Raw genomic sequence first — 21369 nt, 5'->3', positions numbered from 1 at the left:
TCGCTCACCATCTGCAACATAGCGGTCTATGTCTAGGTATCACTCACCCATAGAGACGGACGCGTCGAGAGCCCTCCCTGATGCGGAGAGGTTGCTGGTATCGCTGCTGATCATTAACCTACAGCACTGACCCCGTGCATCCTCATCATCGCCAATGAGCAGCCCAGGCAACGCGTTTGAATCGTCTTTACCACTTGACCTTCCGTCAGAGATTCGCTCATCACCTCCGGTACTGACCCAAGCCGCGTCCCAGCTACCTGCCATGGAGGATAAACCTTCTGCGAAGTCTGAGCCGCCAGCGACCAAGGACGCGGAAGCCTCGCGACCGGCCCACAAGCGAATGAACTCCGATGACACAGCGCGTCCGCCATCAGCCCAGCAGCGAGATGATGATACAGGTGAGGAGCAATCTGATGTCAACAGCGAGGACGAGTCAATCGACAACGGTCCAGCGGATCCAATCTCTGATTTTGATTGGGATGACCTACATTCACGCTACCATGCAGCCATGGACAAGTGCCACGGTGAAGAAAATGAGTTGATGCTAGAGTTTGACAGTCTGATGAATGTACTGCTTCGCGTCGACACACATGTGAACTGTATTGACACCGAATATAGTATTTCCGCATATGGGCAGAGTCTGGACACGCGCATGAGACAGGGCGAACGTATCATCGGTATGGCGGAAGATGAGTACAATATGAAATGCATCGCTGATGACGTTGAAGTCTCCAAACCCGCTCAACCTATGTACGACACTCGGAGGATACATTGGAGACGACACGCAATCATTGTAAGATGATCATCCTCTGCACTGTAAAACCCCCGTATTTGGAACAGTTCCTGACTTTGCGCAGACATCAGCGTGGTGAAGGCTTTCGAAAGTGCGCTCAACCTCCTTAGAGCCCCTGGGTTTGGTCGTTGATATGTGGCGTAGATGCTGTATATCTTACACATCACCCTACTAGGGTTTCGGCCAGGCAGCAAACGCACTTACAAAAAGTGCATTGCATCGTAATGTGACATTGAACTATCGGATCTCTTCGTCCTTGATATCTTGTTGCCGTCACATACAGCACATACAGAGCACAGACCTCAAACGTCGAGCTGGGAGCATGCGGATCTTGTATGACTGCTGTCTATACCAGGTGGCCAATTCTATCTAGATTCTGTAACATGCTTGGCCCCGGGCAAGCCTGTGCCAAAACATTATCCCTGGTCTATATATGCCCCCATATCCCAAAATAGCCGCTAAACATGACGCAAGTATTCTACTAAGCCTTGATGGGCAAAACGACAAATCACAGCAGTGGGTTGGAGCGGTATTCCGGCACGACGCCGTTTGTCTGCGACTTTTCGGCCTGGTTCTCAGTCTCCAACTCGTTGTCCACGCCACTGTCTCGCTCAGCGAGCCACTTCTCGGCTTCGAGGGCAGCGATGCAGCCAGATCCTATTTAAAGATTAGCAATGCTTCCCAATGCAGGGTAGATAAAGGGTACGAACCTGCACTGGTAATGGCTTGACGGTATCGCTTGTCCTGAACATCGCCAGCGGCAAAGACACCCTCTACGCTAGTGAGACCCTCTCCCGGCTTCGTGATGAGATAACCGTCCTCATCCATGTCGAGTTGGCCCTTGAACAGCTCAGTCGCGGGATCGTGACCGACGGCGTAAAACAAGCCCTTTGCTTCGAGGACAGTCTCCTCTTTGGTCACGTTGTTCTTGACCACAAGGTGGGTCATTAAACCGTTCTTCTTCTCCTCGCCCTTGATTTCGCTCGCGCTGGTGTTGAACATGACTTGAACCTTGGGGTGGGTAGTCAATCGTCGGGCATTCGTTCTGCTTGCTCGGAGCTGGTCTCTCCGTACAAGTACGGTGACCTTCTTTGCCTTCTTGGTGAGGTATAGTGCCTCTTCAACTGCCGAGTCACCACCTCCAATGACCACGAGGGGCTGATCACGGAACATGGGCAGGGAGCCGTCGCATACTGCGCAAGCGGAGACGCCGTTGCCCCAGTATTTTTCCTCTCCTGGTAGATTCAGCCGTCTGGCCTTTGCGCCTGTTGCAATGATCAAAGCGTCCGCAGTGTGTTCCTCCTCCTCGATCTCTTCATCGTCGCCCATGGGGTGCAACCAGTATTTGAAAGGACGTGACTTTAGGTCGACCTTGGCAACGGTTTGGGAGATGATTTCGGTGCCGCAGGCTTCGGATTGTTCGCGCATTTGTTCCTAGAAATTGTGAGTGGTGTTCAGGTGTAAATCGTGTACGCAAAATTTACCATCAATTTTCCACCTCCGATCTTTGTGAACCCTGGGAAGTTCTCAACCTCATCCGTGGTGGTCAATTGACCACCTGCGGCTATACCGAGGGCCATAAAACCTTCGTAAAGGACAGCTGCACATTATTAGCAAAGATTACCCACAAAAATAGTACGACTGTCTTACGTTGCAGATCGGCGCGTGCAGCATAAATGGCTGCAGTGTGGCCTGCTGGCCCTGAGCTAAGAGATGTTAGTTTCCATTAAGATGGCAAATTCCATAAGACCGCGCCTGATAGAGACAGTCGCACATAGTAGCGGAGACTCACCCGATAACTGCATTCAATCAGTATTAAAATTTAAAGATAAACGGGGCAAAACTTACTAACTAGCTTTGAGTGCATCCTTCTCGTGTCGACCTTTGGCTTTGCTGTCAAATTTGCAGCAGATAACCCTGCGGTTGGCGATATGCGCTGGTTATAGGAACTAGCAGCAACGACAGGTATAGAGAATAAGGATAGAACCCGGGAAGAGGTCGCTCTTTTAAAGGCTGAGGCGAACAGTTTGGCGATGTAGGCGGGGTCGGCGCGTAAGTTGTGTCGTGGGTCTGAGCTGAGGGCGATGGAAGTTGAGCGTGCGAAGGGAAGGATGAAAGCCTTTTAAGTGAGGTCTAATTAGCACTCCTAGAGAAGGGGCTAGAAGGTGACTTGGTGAACAATCCAGATGCGGAGAATGACTGAGCAGTCGGTGTCTTAGTCAAGCCTCGGGAATTTCAAGTATGTTTGTTGGATGATGCGCCGAGGCGTAGGGAGTGGGGCAGACACGGGAAAAGTTTACAAAGATACTCGAAGGCAAGGAAGCCGAAGTCAACTATCAAATCTCTGGCAGGTAAGTGTTGTTGTACAGTTTTGGAACCAGGAAAGTCGTTGGAGACTGGAGAGTTGACGATTTTATCGGTACAAGAAAAATTGGCCGATGTTGCGGTTACGCCATCGGCGCCGGTGTGAAGATCGCCGCCAGATCTCTTAGAAATCCAAGTGTACTAGACCCAGGCCCATGTAAATGCATGGCAATCTGACACAATCATGTCACAATGCTCACAAAAACTGTCGCCAATGTGTCGACTCGCTAGTCCCGAATTTTGCATCATGTTGCCGAATGCTCTCCCAACAACTGCACTCAAACAACAGGGTCGTGTAAGGGGATACTTCCGTCTGATTACACCGTACGGTATGCCAGTCCGGAGCCGCACACGTCACGCGCAAATTGTCATGTTGTGCCGACTGCCTGAACGGGGTGGGGCATCTATTTCACTAAGTGATCACGCGCATTTTTGCTTCATTGACGTCTAGTCCTCCGAGCCTGGTCGCTTTCTGAGGTTCTCTACACTATATAGCATACTCTGTATCGCCTGTGTGTCAGTGGAGCTGGGCGCATCGCCGCATCCTCGTTCGAACGAGGCCAAAGACAACGACGCTTCCGCATTCTCCTGCCAGCAACCATCTAACGCCCTTGCAAAGTACTGCAGTCGAGATACCTAGGGATGTTATCAAAGAGCGTTCACCCATCAGTGCTTGATATTGAAATTACCTTGTCATCACGTGGTTCTGTTGTTGACCCCGGTTTTTGGATGTTGTCGATAGAGACGACAGTGGTGTATGATGTTTGGGATAGCTGTAGGAAAGACACGGCCAATGCGTTACCATCCAGTGCTATCGCGTGCCCAGATGCCGGACGCTCAATATTGAAGCCGAATAGCGCTGGTATGCCTTCACATGCTACCAGTATGTCTGTGCTGCTGTCCGGTACATTCCAGATGCCAGAAACTGCGACTTTGAAGCTAGCGTCGTCTTGAGGTATTACAGCTAGCTCTGGACGGCTTCTGAGATGGTCCAAGACGAGAGTACGGATGGGAAGTTTCTCCAAAAGTCGGTAATTCTGCCAATCCCACACGAACAGCTCGTCGTCACCACCACCCGAAACTAGTTTTCCTGACGCAGTGAGACACAGTTTGCTGACGAAGGCCTCGTGTCCAAAACAGAATCCTTCGATTATGTGTGCTTGCGGCTGGCCTCTCGAGATACGGATATGCTCGTCCCGATCTGCTGTAATGATGTACTTTCGACCATCAACTTGAGTGTAGATGATATCTGTGAGCATGGAGACGTGTCCCAAGAGCAGCTCGTGCTTGAATCGCATGGGTTCTTTGGATTTTACGATTCCTTTTGCTTTCTGTTTGAGCTGCTCTTCTAGTGTTTTTCTGTTCCTCCCAGAATGAACAGTGAGGGTGGTGGCGGAAGGTGCAAAGTCCTTTTCCTTTTGCGGTAGCTGCTCACTAGCTAGTGTCTCGGGCAGCTCATCATCGGGTGAATGAATGAGTGGGAGCGCATAGACATCTCCAAACTTGTCTGCGCATAGGATGGTCGAGTCGTCAGATGTGAGGACGATAGAACATGGCCGTCTCGACATGCATCTTTATGGCCTTAGTACCATCTCGTGGTTATTATTTTTAGCTGCTTGGGCTTACCTTTCGCTCAATTGATGCAGTTGATTTTGGGCATCGATGTTGAAGACTCTTATCATCTTATCTTCACCAGTAATGCCGACAAGATATTGTCCGTCATGAGACAGTATCAGGCTGGCAAAATTTGACTTTTGCTCCTTTTGATGTTCAAGCTTGATTCGCTTTCCAGGCCGTTCTTGGTCACCATCATTCTGGTGATCATCCTAAACGTATCAGCCGCACCCACACCGTATAGTGCTATGATGAAGGAATCTGCAGACAAGCCAACTGCACATTCTGCACTCACTGTCGTTGTAGTAGTTTGCTCTGGCCAAGACGAAATTGTGCCTGTGCTAGACTGCACTACCAAAGTTGGACCACTGGCGCCAAAGAGAGTCCATTGAGCCGGTGCTGCAGCAGATGAGTTTCTAGCAATTAGACACTGGTAAGGAACAGCCATGACTGATTGTGTAAGACATTCATCGGCAGAGTCAGTGACTTTTTCCAGAGCCGCGTCGAGATGCGCTAGCGTAAGGTTACGCGAGCACGGACCCCCACAGCAACTCGATCATTTTCGCAGCTTCGCGACAGACTTCCCACTCACCAACAAACATCACACAATACTCAAGTCCTTAAACATCCCTTTGCGTCACAACGAACACAATGGGGGGCAAGAAAGAATCCAAGGCCATCTACTTCGAGAAGCTTGAGGCTCTCCTCAAGGAGTACAAGTCCATCTTCATCGTCACCGTCGACAATGTCTCTTCGCAGCAGATGCACGAGATCCGTCAATCCCTCCGCGGTGAGGGTGTCGTTCTCATGGGAAAGAACACCATGGTCCGCCGTGCTTTGAAGGGTCTCATCAACGACTCTCCCGAGTACGAGCGACTTCTTCCCTTCGTCAAGGGTTTGTTGCCCCGCTCTGCGCGACTGCGCTTACTACACAACTACAATAACTTATACGGGTGCAGGCAACGTCGGCTTCGTCTTCACCAACTCTGATCTCAAGGAGATCCGTGACAAGATTCTCGCCAACCGTGTCGCCGCCCCTGCCCGTGCTGGTGCACTCGCTCCCGGCGATGTGTATGTCCCAGCCGGAAACACGTAAGGAGCCCTGTTGTGCACATGCGTGAAATGGAGACTGACACAATGCAGTGGTATGGAACCCGGAAAGACTTCTTTCTTCCAGGCTCTCGGTGTTCCCACCAAGATTGCCCGTGGTACCATTGAAATTACCTCCGACTTGAAGCTCATTGAGGCCGGTAACAAGGTCGGTGCCTCTGAGGCTACCCTCCTCAACTTGTTGGGAATTTCTCCCTTCACCTATGGTATGGGTATCTACCAGATCTACGACAACGGTCAGACCTTCGCGCCCAGCGTTTTGGACATTGAGGAGTCCCAGCTGCTCAAGGCTTTCTCGTCGGCCATCGCCACCATTGCCAGCATCTCGCTCGCCACCAACTTCCCGACCCTGCCTTCCGTCATGCACTCGGTCGTCAACTCATACAAGAACGTCCTCTCTGTTGCCATTGAGACCGACTACGAGTGGGAGGAGATTGCTGAGCTCAAGGACCGCATTGCCAACCCCGACAAGTATGCTTCTGCTGGTCCTGCCGCTGGTGCTGCCGCCAGCGGTGGTGCCGCCCCTGCTGCCAAGGAGGAGGCTAAGGAAGAGGCCAAGGAGGAGTCTGATGAGGATGAGGACATGGGCTTCGGTCTGTTCGATTAGAGTATTCAGGCTTTTGACAGCATTTCCTGAAAGATATCGGCATGACTACGGTCTGTCGAAACATGTCTTCATGATATAGAACGGTCAACGACAATACGATCAGATGAACACCGCCATTCTTGAGTGTATACGTGATGCTTGCCCAAGCAGTCATTCTCACTCGTTCAACAGGTAAGCCGGACCCTTGATCTTGTTTTTGCTGCTATGATTATTTTCTTTTTAACCCTGAGATCCCTCGATGAGGATCAAAAACAACAACAACAACACTCTAATTTTTTAATGAGCTACCTATCCTCAGCTTAATTTTCCACAAACCATCGAAGAGTTCGCAACTGACCATGGACAGATCTACCCGATTGTGTGCATGACTTTACTCTGTTCCATTTCCGCGTATGCTACGTTCTAATGTCACAGCACTCTAATCACTCACGGTAAATGTGTCAAGCCTCCCGCGTTCGCAAGGTCAACTCGCAGCCAAAAGCACTTCCACATGATTACGCCGCCCAAGCTTCTGCACACAATCTCGCTCTGCAGATTATCCGTATACACATCTGCATGTGACCAGGCGTCTCCCCGCTGATCGACCGCTAGCTCTGGCGCATATTGTCTAATGATACTGGCAGCCACAGCTTTCGCTATGCCTTTTCCTCTGTAATTTTCCTCCGTGTGGAGCGTAGTCAGTGAGCCATCAAGTCCAATGAACGTCCAAGCTATGATTGCACCGCTCTCTTCTTCGAACACGCCCAAACTGTCCAATGACAGCAGTGTGCGGGCTGATCGCGGAATAGAGGTTCTCGCCTTGACTATTTCAATGTCCTGTTCCCTCACTTTACCCCACCGCAGACCTTTTGGTAATTCTCGTGTTTCAGGCAGGGCCGAGAGCTTGAAAAGGAACTTGTTCAATTCCGCGCCAGGTCCGGGAAATTCGCTGCGGACCAAGCCAGCATCGTGGCAAATTCGCATGACATGACGATGGCAGGCTCCCAGCGTAACGACTTTGGGGTAGAGTAAGTGACGCATGTAGGTTCCTGGGGAGAGGGCATAACTGCCGTCCTCTCGAGGGTGTGGATGCTCGATTTCGTGCTTTTTTGCGAGCTCGAGAGCAAATTCGCTGTCCGGATGCATTGGAGGGACTAGGAGTGAAGACATGTAATCAAACAAGGACAATACTGCGATTCTACATTCTGAACAGAAATCCTGATTCGATGAGTGATTTGGGTCTTCTCCTGCAGCAAAGATCCATAGCTCGGTTTCTGGACGCATGGAGCGGTCGAGATATGCTGCTGCCCAGCATTTCGGGACCGTTTCCATGATCGGAGGGAATGTTGCAATACTGTGTGCGTCTTTTGTCCGATTTGGGTGTTTTGTGCGATACACGAGAGTAATGCTGTACGGCAATGACGTCTTCAGAGCTCGTTGTAGCAAAGGTGACGAAGCATCGTGCTCATAGACCCTCATCTTGAAAGAGCAGTGATGTCGTGCAGGATGGACTACGATGAGTCTGTGGTAAGATGCGAGAAGGAAACTTTGATTACAATCGTTTGTGGGCAAGTCTCTCACTATTCCAAACATGTACCTTCCTTTTTAGGGCTGATAGCTTGGTTAGTTCGCTTGTTGGTCGCTACTAGCAGCACCATAGAACCATCATTGATAATAACGACGACTAAAGGCACTGATGATGACCACACATCTCCATCAATTAATGAGATTATTGGAATGCTTCCAGTGTTTGGGCCTAGTATGATTGACAAGGACGCGTTGCCGTACAATGAGCAATGATGATCTCCAGCAGATCCTCCACACAGTCTCGAAGCTAGTATCGTTGTCCGACTTTATACAACATACTGATGAGTATTGGTTGAACTGCGTCAACGCCACAATGGCCAGAAATAGCGCAATGGCTACCCGTCTCCCCGTCTAGGTTGTCTCGATTTGTATCCCTCTTACATGTGGACCACGCTTGCACTGCGCCTACGCATACGTTTTCTTTTTTCGTTAAGTGGAGCATGAACAAGGCGCAAAACGGATGATCACTCGCTATCAACGAAGTACCTCGACCCCGGAAGACTGTTACTGTTCTTGTGGCGTTAGACACTCGCAATCTCACCATAAGGGGCTATTTGATCTCCATCCTTGCCGCAACTCGAGAGATATGTGAAACTCGGGACCGGTCGATAATCTTCAGAAAAAAGAGTTTGAGTGAATATTGGATCATTTTCCAATTAACTGCGGGGTAACACTAAGCTTTGTTAAGCCTGGAAGATCAATTCCCGAGGACATCTTATCGTGACGTTACCTCGTGTTACACTACGCCAAACGGAGCATATGAACGGTAGTATTTCGTCGACACATGAGAACAATCACGAGAATAACTACAGGGCTAGCACAAGTAGCTGCTTTTTCGGAGAGAATATCATCTATTTTGAGAACGCCTTGGCCTAGACGAATGCTCCACTGTTAGTATTGATTGAAATATGTGGTCCATGACTGCATGCTGCTGTGCCATGAAGCATATGGATCACGAGAAGTGGCCTCGACTCATCGGAAAGATAGTGAGCCATGAAACCGAGTTCCCGAAACAGACAATGGCTGACTACTCGTCAATACGTCTTTGACGTCCTAAATGAACATGCTCGGACTCCTTGACCAGCATCTTACAGTTCTGGTTTTCACGTTCCTGCGTAGCTCGCACCCATGGCCCCATTTACACTCATGGGTATATTGGCACTGACGAAGCCAATGTTGGCACTTCTATCTGTTTTGGGGGCTATTTTTGTAAAGGTGAGATGTTTTGGGTAGTGATAGGGTGCTTGTAGAGGTCACTGACACCTCACATGACAGTTTGCCTACGTTGGACTTACGTGTCCCACGCGACATCTTCCCGGACCATGGTATACACGATTTACACATCTGCGTCTCAAATACGCGGTTGTGACAGGAAAGCGAATCTTTTACATTGATTCTCTCCACCAACGCTATGGCCCTGTTGTCCGGCTATCTCCCTCAGAGGTGGGCATCGCAGACCTGGAAGCGTTCAAGGAGATCCACAAGATTGGTACAAAGTTTCTGAAGAGCGAATGGTACCTGCGACTGGCCAATTTCCCAAAGCCTGGTGTGTTCACAATGCTAGATCCTCGCGAGCGTACGTATCTAGCCTTGACCCGGAACATGATTGGAGCATGTACTGACATGGTGATCTGATGATTAGACGGACCAAGACGCAAGCTCTTGTCGAGGTCGTTTAGCAGAAGCTATCTGGTGGACAATTGGGAGTCAACAGTTCGTGAGAAGGCTTTCCTGGCTGTCACCAAGATCAGAGAAAATGCATTGGATAGCATAGCTGATGTATACAACTGGTGGATGCTTCTAGCATCAGATGTCAGTGCTCATCTTGCATTTGGCGAGTCTTTCGGTATGCTGGAGATGGGACATGTAGGTTGAGCGATTCCTGACATAACGCCATAACTGACCCGCTTCGAGGCCAACCAGTTCATTCGTGTGCTCAAGAAACTCACAATGGGTGCTGGAATCATGGTTGAAATGCCGTTTCTCCGCCTTCTTCGATACATACCGGTGAACGCAATTCAAGAAATGTTCAACGCAAACGACTTCATCCTCCAAGGAGCAGGACGAGCTGTCGAAATGGCAAGACAGAATGCGGGAGAAGCCAATATATTCGCCAAGGTGATCGAAGACTGTGAGAAAGAGGGCGACGGACACATTGACGATATGGATGTCAGGATTGAAGCCATGAATGTGATAATTGCGGGCACAGATACAACCGGTGTCACCTTGACCTATCTTACCTGGGCGGTACTCCAGCGACCACAACTACAAACAGCGTTGGAAGCCGAGGCTGCAGGGCTAGCCGACAACTTTACTGAAAACGACTTGATCAAGCTTCCCCTGTTGAACGCTGTGATTGAAGAGACGCTACGTTTGTACGGAGCAGCGCCGAGTAGTCTTCCTCGTGTTGTGCCCAAGGGCGGAACGAGCTTCAGCGGCCACTACATCCCACAAGGCGTGACTGTGGATACGCAAGCTTATACTTTTCACCGTAACCCTGAGATCTGGAACGATCCATTGAGGTAAGTCTACTCCCATCGAACCACTCCCCATATCCTGTATGGTACTGACAAGACTTGATGCAGATTTAACCCACATCGATGGATCTCCTCCAAAGAGCAGACGGCAGAAGCCCTCTCGCCCGCCGCAAAGACCGCGTTCCATCCTTTTGGCGCTGGTGCAAGATCGTGCATCGGCATCCATCTTGCACGTATGGAGTTGCGGTACGCTGTCGCGTTCTTTTTCAGAGAGTGCAAGGGTATCCATTTGGTAGAATCGGCTACGGAAGAAAGTATGGAGTTTGAGAATTTCTTCTTGATTGCGCCGAAGGCGCACCGATGTGAAATAACTTTACGGTGAACACTGCCTCGACGACCGATGCTCACAGTGGGTAATGCAATGGCAAATTGTGGACATGAAGGGGAAGAATGTGGATCAACGTGGTACTGTTTGATACTCGCGTATATACTGTTCAAGGAGTTTCCTAGGTCTGGATGACAGGATGCAGTTGCCCTCCACGTGGCTCATGAAGACAGATATCACTAGGTACTTAGGTACCACATCCTGGCCTAGGTTAGTAAAGCAAGTTTCATATCGAGCAAACACACCATGACAACAACGTAACGTTGCCTCATGGTTATGACCCCAGTCTCAATTCGCACCGTTCATTGAATCTCAATCTTAAAGTATCGTTCTCGATTCTAAAGTTTCCAGCAAATTCTAAGTTTGCGCGTTCGCACCCCAACATCTCATAGGTCCTCATAGTCCCGGGCTTTACAGCTTGAGCGAGGCATGGGCACTCTAGGTGATGGCTAGTCATTGCCTTGCGTGCCTGGACTATGTATACCTACAGTATATGTTGTCAATCATATAGGACGATCATGTCTCCATCTCGATCACTCTAGCACTAGCACTAGCGCCGGATGCTGTATCAAGTTGAACACGGGCGAGTAGTTTGACCTGTGTAAACTAGGACAGGACAGTCAGGTTTTGCGCCGCGGTAAGCCCAAAGCGAAAACTTCAACATACTGGCTGCCAGTGCCGATCTGTAGCGGTAGCAATTTGGGAAGCCTCGAACTTGGGTATACCACGATTGCCGTGCTTGGTTCCCGCGAGCCGAAAGTGAGGCTGTGTTATATACCCTGACAGACAGTAGGTACATTGGGGTATTTTACCCCGAAGGGGGCTGGGGTCTGTTGGAGAGAATGATGCACCGTGCTGCAAATCCTTTGGCGGTTTATCTTACTGTTAAAACGTTCCGAGCGTCCCGCACGAACTAGGGGGTTGGCTGAGCGGATGCGGCCGTACCGGTAAGGTATATTGTGAGTTTGTGTACTTTTGATTTCCTACAATAGCATTCGCCGTTGCAAAAGAACCTTCTATTGACATGCCTGAACTTCACCCGGGGCCAGACTTTCCCTTGGGTTGATCTGGTTTGCCGCTACCACTGTTCTCCAACTTTTGCAAGGAGATATTTTTGGAGTCCGCCAAGACTTGGGGTGGATCTTCGGAAGGGGGTCGCGAATCGATACTGTGGCAACGGTTTGTGGGCAGCGTTGCAGAGGAGGGAAGATCGTTGGCAGCATGTGTTACTCCTACTCGAGGCGTCATCAAATAATAGGACCTACTATACATGGTACGAATGTATCATACCATATGGGCGTAGTTGGATGACTGTTCCACTTATACTATACTATCAGCAAAAACTTGCAAGCCGGTCTGTCAAGCTGAATCCTGATATGTATAAGCTCGCAGTGGCTGTCGCCGAAGCCGTTAGGTGGAAGATGAAAGAGGCTCCCCAGCCCCAGCAAGCAATGGCACGGTTGCCGGAAGCGTGGTGCATACTCTAGATGGATTCGGCGCAGACGTCCAGATGGACCGACTGGAAGCTGACATGCTACCGTATCTAGGGAGGTGGTAGACAAGGTCGGGAAGCCCGTGCAGAAAGGTTTGCAGTGTCCCGATCATGCTCCGATGGAACTGGCAAATATGGACGACGATTGCCTACACCCAAGTAGAGGGTATCATGGTATACCTACGCATGTATCGTACCGTACCATGGTATCATTAGGTACCTACGTGACGACTTGAGCGAAGATGAATTACGAAGATTGATCACCAGTTCACTCGGCTTGCGCGCCTCGGGCCATGACAACAGCAGGGGCAAAAGAAGCATGCAAAATAGCAGCAGAGCAGGAAAGCGACGATGGGAGATGTTGTGCTAGCTGCAAGATCTGAAACACACGTCTCATGGTGGTCTGTTCAGTGACAGGGCAGAGTCATGATGCTTGTGCCTACTAACGGCATGCGGTTGACTTCCAATTGGTTTACTTCACTCAGCCAAGCTCCGGAAACATTCATCCACGCCCCCCCCCCCTACCTCGGTATACCCGTAACCCTATACCCCATCATCTTGGGCTATTCTAATCATCTAATGCATCGTTGCAAGCCTCGTCAGCTGGGGTAAACAGGGTCAAACGGCTCAGGATGAAGGCTCCCCATGGCCCATTTCCAGTCGCAAGCCTCACGAAAGCAGAGCGAATGTTAGTGTACGGAGAAGGCTCCGCGGTATAAGAGGCACGGCAAGCCTCCATCCTAGCCCAAATCTCCGAGTCCTGCTCACAACGTATGACATGGGAGTCATCCGTGTACGAACTCGTTGTCTACCTAGGTACTAGAGCTTTCGGATCTCCAGGCCCTCACAGGAACACCCTTGCAGCGCAAGGGGGGGGGGGTACCTGCCAAGACGACAGGGCTCTCCGTCTTGGGCTGGAGGCGTTCACATCGTAAGATGGCGGCGTATTTGAGTTTCGTTCGCAATATAAGGAACTGACTCGGCCTCTGCGCGGTTCCTGTGCTATGACTTCTTGCACTCGTCGTTCGGCACCCGTCGTCAACTCCCACCTCTACAGGTACCATAATGGCAGTCGGTGAAACAGATCACCAAGCTATCTTCCTAGGTGTCGCATGGAGTGTGTATGGGCTGGCGCTGCTGCTTTCTTGCGCTCGTGTTTACGGTCGTTTTGTAATGACTCGACAGCCTGTCGCAGACGACTATCTCATGCTGGTGACCATGGTAAGCCATCATGATATGCTGGATTCTCGCATGCAAGCCCTAATATTTCATATAGTTTACCAGTACCGCTCAGATGATTGCGTCCACACTTCGTAAGTTGAACCACTGCAAAGCTGATTGTATAGGGGGTTGTGATGCTAATCCTGGTCAGTCGCATCGTTCATGGTTGGACGTCACTCCTGGAATATTACCTTGGAGGACCGTCGAAAAGCCTCGGAAGTGAGCTTGATTCCAGCCGGCAGCCTTTGCCCTGAATGCTAATTTGAGCAGTCCTACTATGCCGCCATCGCAAGCTTCATCCTGACCATCGCGCTCACGAAAATTGCCATCCTTCTACAGTTGGCCAAGATTTTTCGACCCTTCACTAAAAGAGCTTTGTATTGGGTCTGTTGGGGTCTCATCGGGTTCGTCATCATTTGGACGGTGGGTAGTGTACTGGGAGATTTATTGGTCTGCCGGCTACCAGATGCTAAGATCTGGGGAAAACGGAATTTTGTGAACAAATGTTCGCTGAGAAGTTGGACAGTCCAAGGCGCAATCAGCGTAACTCTGGATTGCATCATAATGATCCTGCCTACACGCGTCATATGGAAGTTACATATTCCGTTCAAGCAAAAGTCTTTAGCCATCGCGTTACTCGGCGTAGGCAGTATGTAAGTGATAAACCATCTGAAGTCTGTTGATGGATGACTAACGGAATTCAGCGGTTGCTTCTTCTCAATCGTCCGTACGACATCCCTTCATCTGATCAAACCAACAAACGACGCCGCCTACGAACTCTTTCGTATCCCCCTTTGGTTCACGCTGGAGGCTCTCATCGCTGTCTGCTGTGGGGCTTTGATGGGTTCAAAGCAATTGATTCTACAGTGGTTCCCATCCCTGAGCCCAAAGCCGCATGAGGTACTTCCGCCAATGCAACTGGATGCGACGCCAGATAATCGCAAAAACAGCCGAAACTACATCAGCCTAGATGCCGAGGACATCAACAAGCTCCGCCTTGAGAGCCTCATGTATCGTCTCGCAGTCATCGGCTCTCCATGGGCTCAGTTACCGAAGGATACCCCAAGTGCTTTGGAACAGGGACTCAATACAAAAACTGCGATAGAACAACAGGAACGACCCAACCGCCGTCCATCGTACACACCATCACGACCAAAGCCTGTCCGTCAGAGTAGAGGCCGGTCAAGGCAAGATTCGATTAACAGCACCATGGAATGAATGACCCGCTCCATTTTCTCACATACCGACGCGAAAACTATACACTATTACAGCACTTAAGGATTGCACCTTTTCATCAACTTACCGCTCATCCACCCAATACATACAGTATTCTGTACCACCTTGACGCCCGAGCGCATAGCATACCGACGCAGACATAATCAGGAAGAGGAAGGAGGAGGAGAAGGAGAAAAAGAAGAAGACGTAATGCCTGCAAGGAAGACGCTGCTGCCTTGTACCAGCAATTCAGACCAAATAGCGTCATTTGATGAGTCGAGAGCCGCCTGAAACAGCGGGAGCTTAGGTAGTGCCGGCACACCTTGAGCATTTTTTTGTATGGACGAGACGACGCTTATACCCATAGAACCGAAGAAGTAGGAGGAGGGAGGGAAAGAGGGAAGGAAATGAAGAACTAGTTTGGCAGAGTGGCAGAGCAATTGCCGTGATGACATCGGTGGCAGTACCATCCCGGTCGCTTGCGTCTGAGTCCACCGACTTTACATATACCCAGTTAGATGCTTGGAGAGAATATAATTAATACATGTGTACACAATCTAATCTGATGTGAATGATGTGAAGCTTTGGATGTCGTCTGCCTTCCAGATGTTTGATGGGAGGGAGGAGCAAACACAGTGATTGCAATATGCAGCACCCTCGCTCCTGCCTCACACGACGTAACAACCATCTGTCCGTGCCCATCAGGTAACAATCTGACCCTCTTCACATGTACAGCTACAACTCCTCTGCAAACACGACAGCATCGAGCCCACCAACTGACAAGCCATCGAAAACAACACGACCCGTCATGCCATCCTCCACCCTACCTTCTCAGCAGGATCTCTGCCACCAACTTGAGCAGACCCTTCTCAAGCTCGAGCAAGACCCCTCCCGTATCACCACGGAAGACGCCCGCCGTTTCTCCGAGAACTATGATGCCCACGACACCCGATCTGCCCGCATCATCTCGGCCGTTGAAGCATGCGCCGTTGCTAATCTCGAGGTCCACGATCAGAACCCCAGTTTCGGTCAAGAACTTCACACGTCGCTGCTCACTCTTGTCAAGGATTTGCAGGCGGCTGTTACCTGCAATCCAGGCGATGTCACTGATGAGGTTTTGAGGACTGCACAGAGCGTAGTCTCCAGTACGTTTCCCACCACTCTGCTTGGACTTGGACTGCGACGTCGATGATTGTAAACACTGACATGGTACATAGAAATGCAGAAAGCTGTTGGTAACACCAACGTAGCCCACCCAGAAGTCGAGGCCGAGCTTCAGCAGGAAATCATCAAGGTCGAGCGCAAGATCGAGCAAGGCACTATTACCAAGGCTGAAGCAGACCATCTTCACTCTCTTGAGTCGAGGGCCTACGGACATACAGAGAAGGGCGGTATCACGGCTATTGCGCAGTCTGTTGTTGCGAAGCGAGAGAGGCAGTTGTCACTGGGCACTGGTTCTAGTCCTGCAGGTGGGCGTAAGAGAGCGGATAGCCAGACGCAGCCAGGTCCCAGCCAGGAGAAGAGTATTCGAGGCGAGGCAAGCGATGCACCAAAGAACGGCCTGTATGTTCTGGGAGATTGGACTAACGGCTTTCGTCAGACTTCTTGTGGCACTGGCATTGAAACCAAGATCGCAGAGCTTGGTCTTGGATCCAAGGGCAACGAGAAGAATGAGAATGTTGGCAAGAAGGATAGCGAGGGTGAAGATCGCCACGATAGCAGAGACAATGAGGAAGGTCCTGTCGCTCCTATTGTGGCTAAGCCTCCTACTCGCAAAGAGAGCCAGCATGTTTTCGGTCCTTGAGTGGAGAATGTTGGGGACGGGTAACAGTTTTGAGTTCCTATGACAAATGCTTATGTTACTTGCTCCATTATACTACACGATCGAGCCAATTGTTGAGTGGAAGGTTAGGGACAATGTAAACGAAAGTATCGTACTGAGTGCTGTGCGCTGAAACATGACAACCTTTTGCCCGTCCAAGAATTCTACAACAGTGCTGTTGAGTAGACGGGCCTGCCATGTAACTTCGCCTTGAAATAGGATGAACGTGAGGAAAAGTGTCGTGATTGGGGTGTATATTGGTTTGGACATCATGATCAAAGTATCATCCATTAGTGCAAAATGCAGAATAGAACATCAGCTGTCAAAAAGAAAACACTTTCTTGACAATCAACCAAGCTCGCCCCGTCCAACCTACTTGATATCCGTCTTCTTCAACAAATCCGCCAAGTCATCCACCTTACCATCCTTATCCTGGGGCACATTACTCTCCTCCGCCCGGGTATCGTCCGTAAGCTGCCTCGCCGCCCGTTCCTCGACTTCGACACCGACCTCGTCATTATCGTCATCTCCTCGCTTCTCCTCCTCCTCACTGTCTTCCTCATCTTCATCCCCAGATTCCAACTCGTCGAGCTCATCGAGACCCCAGTACTCGTCGTCATCTTCGTGGTCGCCTGACTCCTCCTTTCGCGCATCAAGCACATCGCGCAGCTTGGAGATGCTGGGGTCCTCCTCGTCGAATTTGTTGCCGTTGAGTTCGACGCGGCGGAGCGCGGGGAGAGAGCTGGAGGATGCGGTGGCGAGGCCGGCGAGGCCTTTTGCGTCAATGTCATTGAATTGGAGGCGGAGAACTTGAATCTTCTTGTTCTTGCCCTTGTCTAGGGCTGCGGCGAGAGCGACGGCGCCACGCCCGCTGAGTAGGCAGTCGCCGACGCCCAGTTCGCGGAGCTCGGTCCAGTTTCCGACGGCGCTACTTAGGGCTTTTGCGCCCATGGCTGTGAAGGTGTTGTCCTGCAGGTCCAACGTGTCTAGCTTGGTGAGATGCGCAATCCCGTTTGTGATGAGGTGTGATATGCCCTCTTGACGAATACCGTTCTGTGTCATCTTGATCGTCTTTATACCCGTGTTCGCTGCGTATGCCTTGGCCCAGGCTGCCATGCTGCCGTTCTCGAGGCGATTGCGACCACAAATGACGAGCTCAAGGTCGGGTACATCCTTGCCTGCTTTGCGTGCTGCTTCTTTCTTTGCAGCCAGGGCAGTAAGCGCATCTGCGACGAGGACACCGGCGGCAGGTCCAAGACCGTTGTTGTTGAGATAGAGGTAGCGGAGGGGTGTGTGTTGGGAGAGGAAATCAACGAGCGGGGCTACGGTGTTGAGACCAAAGGCGTTGTCCGAGAGGTCGACGGTGTGAAGGTTTGGCAGGGCGAGGAGTGCGGTCAGCAGGTGCGATAGCGCGGGAGGAATCTCTGAGAGTAGACGGGACGTGAAGATGTCGGCGAGATTGGCAACCTTTGCTGCGGGGTCAGTCTTCATGGTCATCCCAAAGGAAGGTGGGGTGAAGGGGAGACATACCTGTAGATTCGTCTTGCTCTGCAGCACCTTGGCCAACGCCTCGCTGGCGCCAATACCCAGGGTATTTCCCAGGAACCTGATTTCTTCGACTGCATCGTTGCTCTGCAGTGCCTGAATATGTGGCGCAATGTCCTCGGCGGTGGTGAGTTTGAGGCCCTGGCCCTCGATGGAGAAGATCTTGGACCCCGACATGGTGTTCGCAAAACAAGCCTAGGACGACAAGTGGAATAACGATAATAGTGTTCCAGAAACCAAAGATGGTGAAGTGATTGGCAAATCGCAAGCAGAGGAAGCAGAGTGCCCGCGTGGGGTGGAATGTAGCAGAGACAAAAGAGGGCACTGTGTTTGTGTGGTAGTGGGGGTTTATTTTTGCAGGGGTGCTGGCCGTGCAGGGTCCCTAACACAAGGGCTAGGCGGCGAAGGGCGGAGGTGCCTGTGCGCCAAGCCGTTTTACCGGATGATGACATGCCCAGCGCCAGCCGGCTCATCTTTTTGGTGGTGCGCAGACAAGACCGATTGCTAAGCAGCAAGCACTTTCATTTGCAACACATCAACACATCACAATGTCCTCAGGTACGTCTTCATATGCCATCAACGCCACAGTATGACAGAAAGGCTCATGATGGACACAGCACCGCCAACCGCCGCCAACATGGGTGCCGACCTCAAGGACACTGCCGCACCCGCCAAAGTAAAGGCAAGTTGACTCGGACCCATCCGCATAGGCACAATGGCTGACCATCACCTAGCCCTGCTGCGTATGCACCGAGCAGAAAGCGAAGCGCGATGAATGCATGCTTTTCTCTACTTCGAACAACGCTCAACAAGAATGCGCCAGCCTAGTCGACCAATATCGCCAATGCATGGCTGGCTACGGCTTCAAGGTCTGAGCGAGTGCAGGGCGTGGAGTGCAGGACATGTATACGATACCAGGGGGACAGAACATGTATACGATACCAGGGGGACAGAGACAACCATGTACATCACCATGTAAATGACCGTGTACAATACCATGTACGATACCGTGTACAACAAACAGCATCCGATCCAGGAGGCGTGATAGCACTAGATGGATTCTGATACTGTGCACAACAAGGAAAATAAACTCGACTTCTTTCTTTCCAAACGCTCTCTGGGTATCTCGAAGTGATGTTGAGTAGAGTGTACAATTCTGCTGCCTCTCCATCTACAAGGTCTTGCTTTTTACTTTACCAACCAACTCGCTCTGCGCTACGAGTCGCCACAGACACCATAGATAGCAGATGCCAAATCCGCCTGTGCCGACGATTGCATTTGCCACTACCCACAGGTCCGGTTTACCCGCGGGTGGAGGCAAGAAAGCTTCGACAACATGCCATCCGACCATGGCGACGTAGATGCTGAGATGGATAATCTTACTCATAAGGTGTATTCCGCTGCGACTGCCTTCGTAATAGGCCGAAAAAGAGACTGGAGGAAGACCAAGTAGATAGGCCCAAAGTAAAGATATAACAAAGTAGGGTATCCTAAGCTCGTCTCTTTTTAGCAAGGGGAACATGGTCCAAACGCCTAGCATGTTTGCGAGCCCAACCCAGGCGCGAGTCGATGGTAGCAAGCCCTCCTTTCCACTCAAAAGCAGAGTCATGGGCATTAGCGGTAACAAGACATTTTTTTCGTGAACCTGATAGGAACAGAGAAAGAAGCCCCACGATACTGCTGCAAACGCAACGGGAAGCAATTGCTTCTTCGGTTTAAGAAAGAGGATGAGACATGGTGGTAGGATAGCAGCAGACGTAGCGACCAGGGCCAATCGCTGCAGGAGCTGGATAGGATATCTGTGGAGTTTATGGAACGTGTGGATCGTGCACCAGATATTGGCAACTTTGTCCTCGAAAAGGCCCCTCGAGAAGGGGAAGATGCGGTGGATAGACTGGGCCAGTTCTAGAACAAATGGGTAGTACCAGGCATTCATGTTCCAAGGTGTCATGAACCATCTTACGGACATGAACGGCGTTTCGAGATGATTAAACGAGAAGCCCTTGTGCGAATCGTACGCAACACCTAACAGGAACGGGAGGAATAGTACAGCGAATGCTGCAATGGTAGTCAGCGCAATGGCAATCAAGCGCACAATGTTGATCCTCGGAAAGACGCATATGCCCAGAAGATAGGCAAACACGGCAGGCGCATAGAAGAGAGCCATTTGCTTGAAGCCAAGGGCGCCCACAAAGAAGACACATGCCCATAATGGCCTACCAGCTACCATACTGGACAGGGTTGCGACTGCGAACCCCAGCATCACTGTATTATATTGAAAGTGGCCATGGTCGATTAGGATGACACCAGGTTGCATTAGAATCGCGACCAGGGCAATCGAGGACTCCCAAATGTTTACGCCTTGGAGGCGCGCGTAATGGCGGAGGAAGATGACCACAGCGGGTACATAGATGAGGTACTCTGATGCAAATACGGTGGCGCGCATATAAATCTTGAGGGACGGGTCGTCGAGGCCGCGCGATTCGTCCAGTGCAAACCAGGCGGGATCAATGGTAGAGCCACTGTAGGAATTAGTGAAGTGTAAGCAACTAGGAAAGTGTTAACGTACATGATGCCCAAAATCCAACTGTGGTAGGCAGTCAATGGTGGGTAGTCTAAGCCCCACCATTGCAGGTCATAGAAGTACCACTTGGACACAGGCAAGTGTGTCGTCAACTCCATCCAGTGCCGCTGCGCTTCAAAGTCGCCATGCATCGGAGGGCTCTGAAAGCCTGAGTAGCCCCAGAGGCCGACTGCCCAGCGGAAGAGGCCAACGGCCATCAGGATAAGAGGAATCGTGACCCATTGCGAGACGGTGCCCTTGGCGGGCCAGAGGAAGGCAACCAGAGGGAAGGCAGGCGTGCGGGCATTGGTGTTCTGATCGAGGTCAAGAGTACCGTGGGCAACATAGGCGAGAGAGCCCTCTTCAATCTTTCGCCGCCGCCTCGGCTTGTGACTCGCTGGAGAAGCCATGTTGGAGAGAGCTCTGCTGTGGAGGGGGGCACAGGGGACGTCGCAAACAGATACTCGTCCACTGGTACTACTTAGTAGAGTACTCACACAATACGTACTCCACCCTACCCGCGTGGACAGGTCCAAGGTGAGATCTGGACAAACACTAGACGGGCTACGGATTAGGTACGCATCCGAATCAGAGC

At 50.9% G+C, this 21369-nt stretch overlaps 11 protein-coding genes across 11 annotated transcripts; 6 read left to right on the top strand and 5 right to left on the bottom strand.

Annotated features, from left to right (window-relative positions):
* Positions 1 to 154: 154 nt before the first annotated feature.
* On the top strand, positions 155 to 1023 carry IAQ61_004251 (uncharacterized protein; the record flags this gene model as incomplete). Its single annotated transcript, XM_066096270.1, has 5 exons — positions 155 to 568; positions 619 to 677; positions 729 to 793; positions 858 to 884; positions 938 to 1023. The coding sequence occupies 5 exons, from the start codon at positions 155 to 157 to the stop codon at positions 1021 to 1023; spliced, it is 651 nt and encodes a 216-aa protein (XP_065953588.1).
* A 278-nt stretch (positions 1024 to 1301) lies between these two features.
* CYS9 (Thioredoxin reductase) lies at positions 1302 to 2660 on the bottom strand (the record flags this gene model as incomplete). The annotated part of the gene is made up of 6 exons (XM_003838856.2): positions 1302 to 1450; positions 1504 to 2227; positions 2278 to 2393; positions 2444 to 2499; positions 2586 to 2592; positions 2642 to 2660. 6 exons carry the CDS (start codon positions 2658 to 2660, stop codon positions 1302 to 1304), a joined length of 1071 nt encoding a protein of 356 aa, XP_003838904.2.
* A 944-nt stretch (positions 2661 to 3604) lies between these two features.
* Positions 3605 to 5219, bottom strand: TRM82 (tRNA (guanine-N(7)-)-methyltransferase non-catalytic subunit trm82; the record flags this gene model as incomplete). Its single annotated transcript, XM_003838855.1, has 4 exons — positions 3605 to 3793; positions 3847 to 4729; positions 4784 to 4983; positions 5067 to 5219. 4 exons carry the CDS (start codon positions 5217 to 5219, stop codon positions 3605 to 3607), a joined length of 1425 nt encoding a protein of 474 aa, XP_003838903.1.
* Positions 5220 to 5422: 203 nt separating this feature from the next.
* IAQ61_004248 (60S ribosomal protein uL10) lies at positions 5423 to 6488 on the top strand (the record flags this gene model as incomplete). Its single annotated transcript, XM_003838854.1, has 3 exons — positions 5423 to 5666; positions 5731 to 5863; positions 5915 to 6488. The coding sequence occupies 3 exons, from the start codon at positions 5423 to 5425 to the stop codon at positions 6486 to 6488; spliced, it is 951 nt and encodes a 316-aa protein (XP_003838902.1).
* Positions 6489 to 6914: 426 nt separating this feature from the next.
* Positions 6915 to 8060, bottom strand: IAQ61_004247 (uncharacterized protein; the record flags this gene model as incomplete). Its single annotated transcript, XM_003838853.2, has 1 exon — positions 6915 to 8060. One exon carries the CDS (start codon positions 8058 to 8060, stop codon positions 6915 to 6917), a length of 1146 nt encoding a protein of 381 aa, XP_003838901.2.
* A 1122-nt stretch (positions 8061 to 9182) lies between these two features.
* On the top strand, positions 9183 to 10913 carry IAQ61_004246 (uncharacterized protein; the record flags this gene model as incomplete). The annotated part of the gene is made up of 5 exons (XM_003838852.1): positions 9183 to 9269; positions 9330 to 9630; positions 9697 to 9920; positions 9969 to 10576; positions 10640 to 10913. The coding sequence occupies 5 exons, from the start codon at positions 9183 to 9185 to the stop codon at positions 10911 to 10913; spliced, it is 1494 nt and encodes a 497-aa protein (XP_003838900.1).
* A 2441-nt stretch (positions 10914 to 13354) lies between these two features.
* Positions 13355 to 15377, top strand: IAQ61_004245 (uncharacterized protein). Its single transcript, XM_003838850.2, has 5 exons — positions 13355 to 13629; positions 13685 to 13721; positions 13781 to 13848; positions 13900 to 14282; positions 14334 to 15377. Exons 1-5 carry the CDS (start codon positions 13474 to 13476, stop codon positions 14845 to 14847), a joined length of 1158 nt encoding a protein of 385 aa, XP_003838898.1. The 5' UTR covers positions 13355 to 13473; the 3' UTR covers positions 14848 to 15377.
* Positions 15378 to 15652: 275 nt separating this feature from the next.
* Positions 15653 to 16648, top strand: IAQ61_004244 (uncharacterized protein; the record flags this gene model as incomplete). Its single annotated transcript, XM_003838849.2, has 2 exons — positions 15653 to 15989; positions 16062 to 16648. 2 exons carry the CDS (start codon positions 15653 to 15655, stop codon positions 16646 to 16648), a joined length of 924 nt encoding a protein of 307 aa, XP_003838897.2.
* A 390-nt stretch (positions 16649 to 17038) lies between these two features.
* Positions 17039 to 18388, bottom strand: IAQ61_004243 (uncharacterized protein; the record flags this gene model as incomplete). Its single annotated transcript, XM_066096269.1, has 2 exons — positions 17039 to 18133; positions 18197 to 18388. The coding sequence occupies 2 exons, from the start codon at positions 18386 to 18388 to the stop codon at positions 17039 to 17041; spliced, it is 1287 nt and encodes a 428-aa protein (XP_065953587.1).
* Positions 18389 to 18759: 371 nt separating this feature from the next.
* On the top strand, positions 18760 to 19086 carry IAQ61_004242 (uncharacterized protein; the record flags this gene model as incomplete). Its single annotated transcript, XM_003838847.1, has 3 exons — positions 18760 to 18769; positions 18829 to 18887; positions 18946 to 19086. The coding sequence occupies 3 exons, from the start codon at positions 18760 to 18762 to the stop codon at positions 19084 to 19086; spliced, it is 210 nt and encodes a 69-aa protein (XP_003838895.1).
* Positions 19087 to 19382: 296 nt separating this feature from the next.
* IAQ61_004241 (uncharacterized protein) lies at positions 19383 to 21184 on the bottom strand (the record flags this gene model as incomplete). The annotated part of the gene is made up of 2 exons (XM_003838846.1): positions 19383 to 20733; positions 20781 to 21184. 2 exons carry the CDS (start codon positions 21182 to 21184, stop codon positions 19383 to 19385), a joined length of 1755 nt encoding a protein of 584 aa, XP_003838894.1.
* Positions 21185 to 21369: the final 185 nt, after the last annotated feature.

This window comes from Plenodomus lingam, assembly GCF_022343315.1.
Source record: "Plenodomus lingam strain CAN1 chromosome Unknown contig_19, whole genome shotgun sequence".
Taxonomy (NCBI): domain Eukaryota; kingdom Fungi; phylum Ascomycota; class Dothideomycetes; order Pleosporales; family Leptosphaeriaceae; genus Plenodomus; species Plenodomus lingam.
Note: the sequence above shows the minus strand (reverse complement) of the source record. Positions and strands in the feature narration are given on the sequence as shown.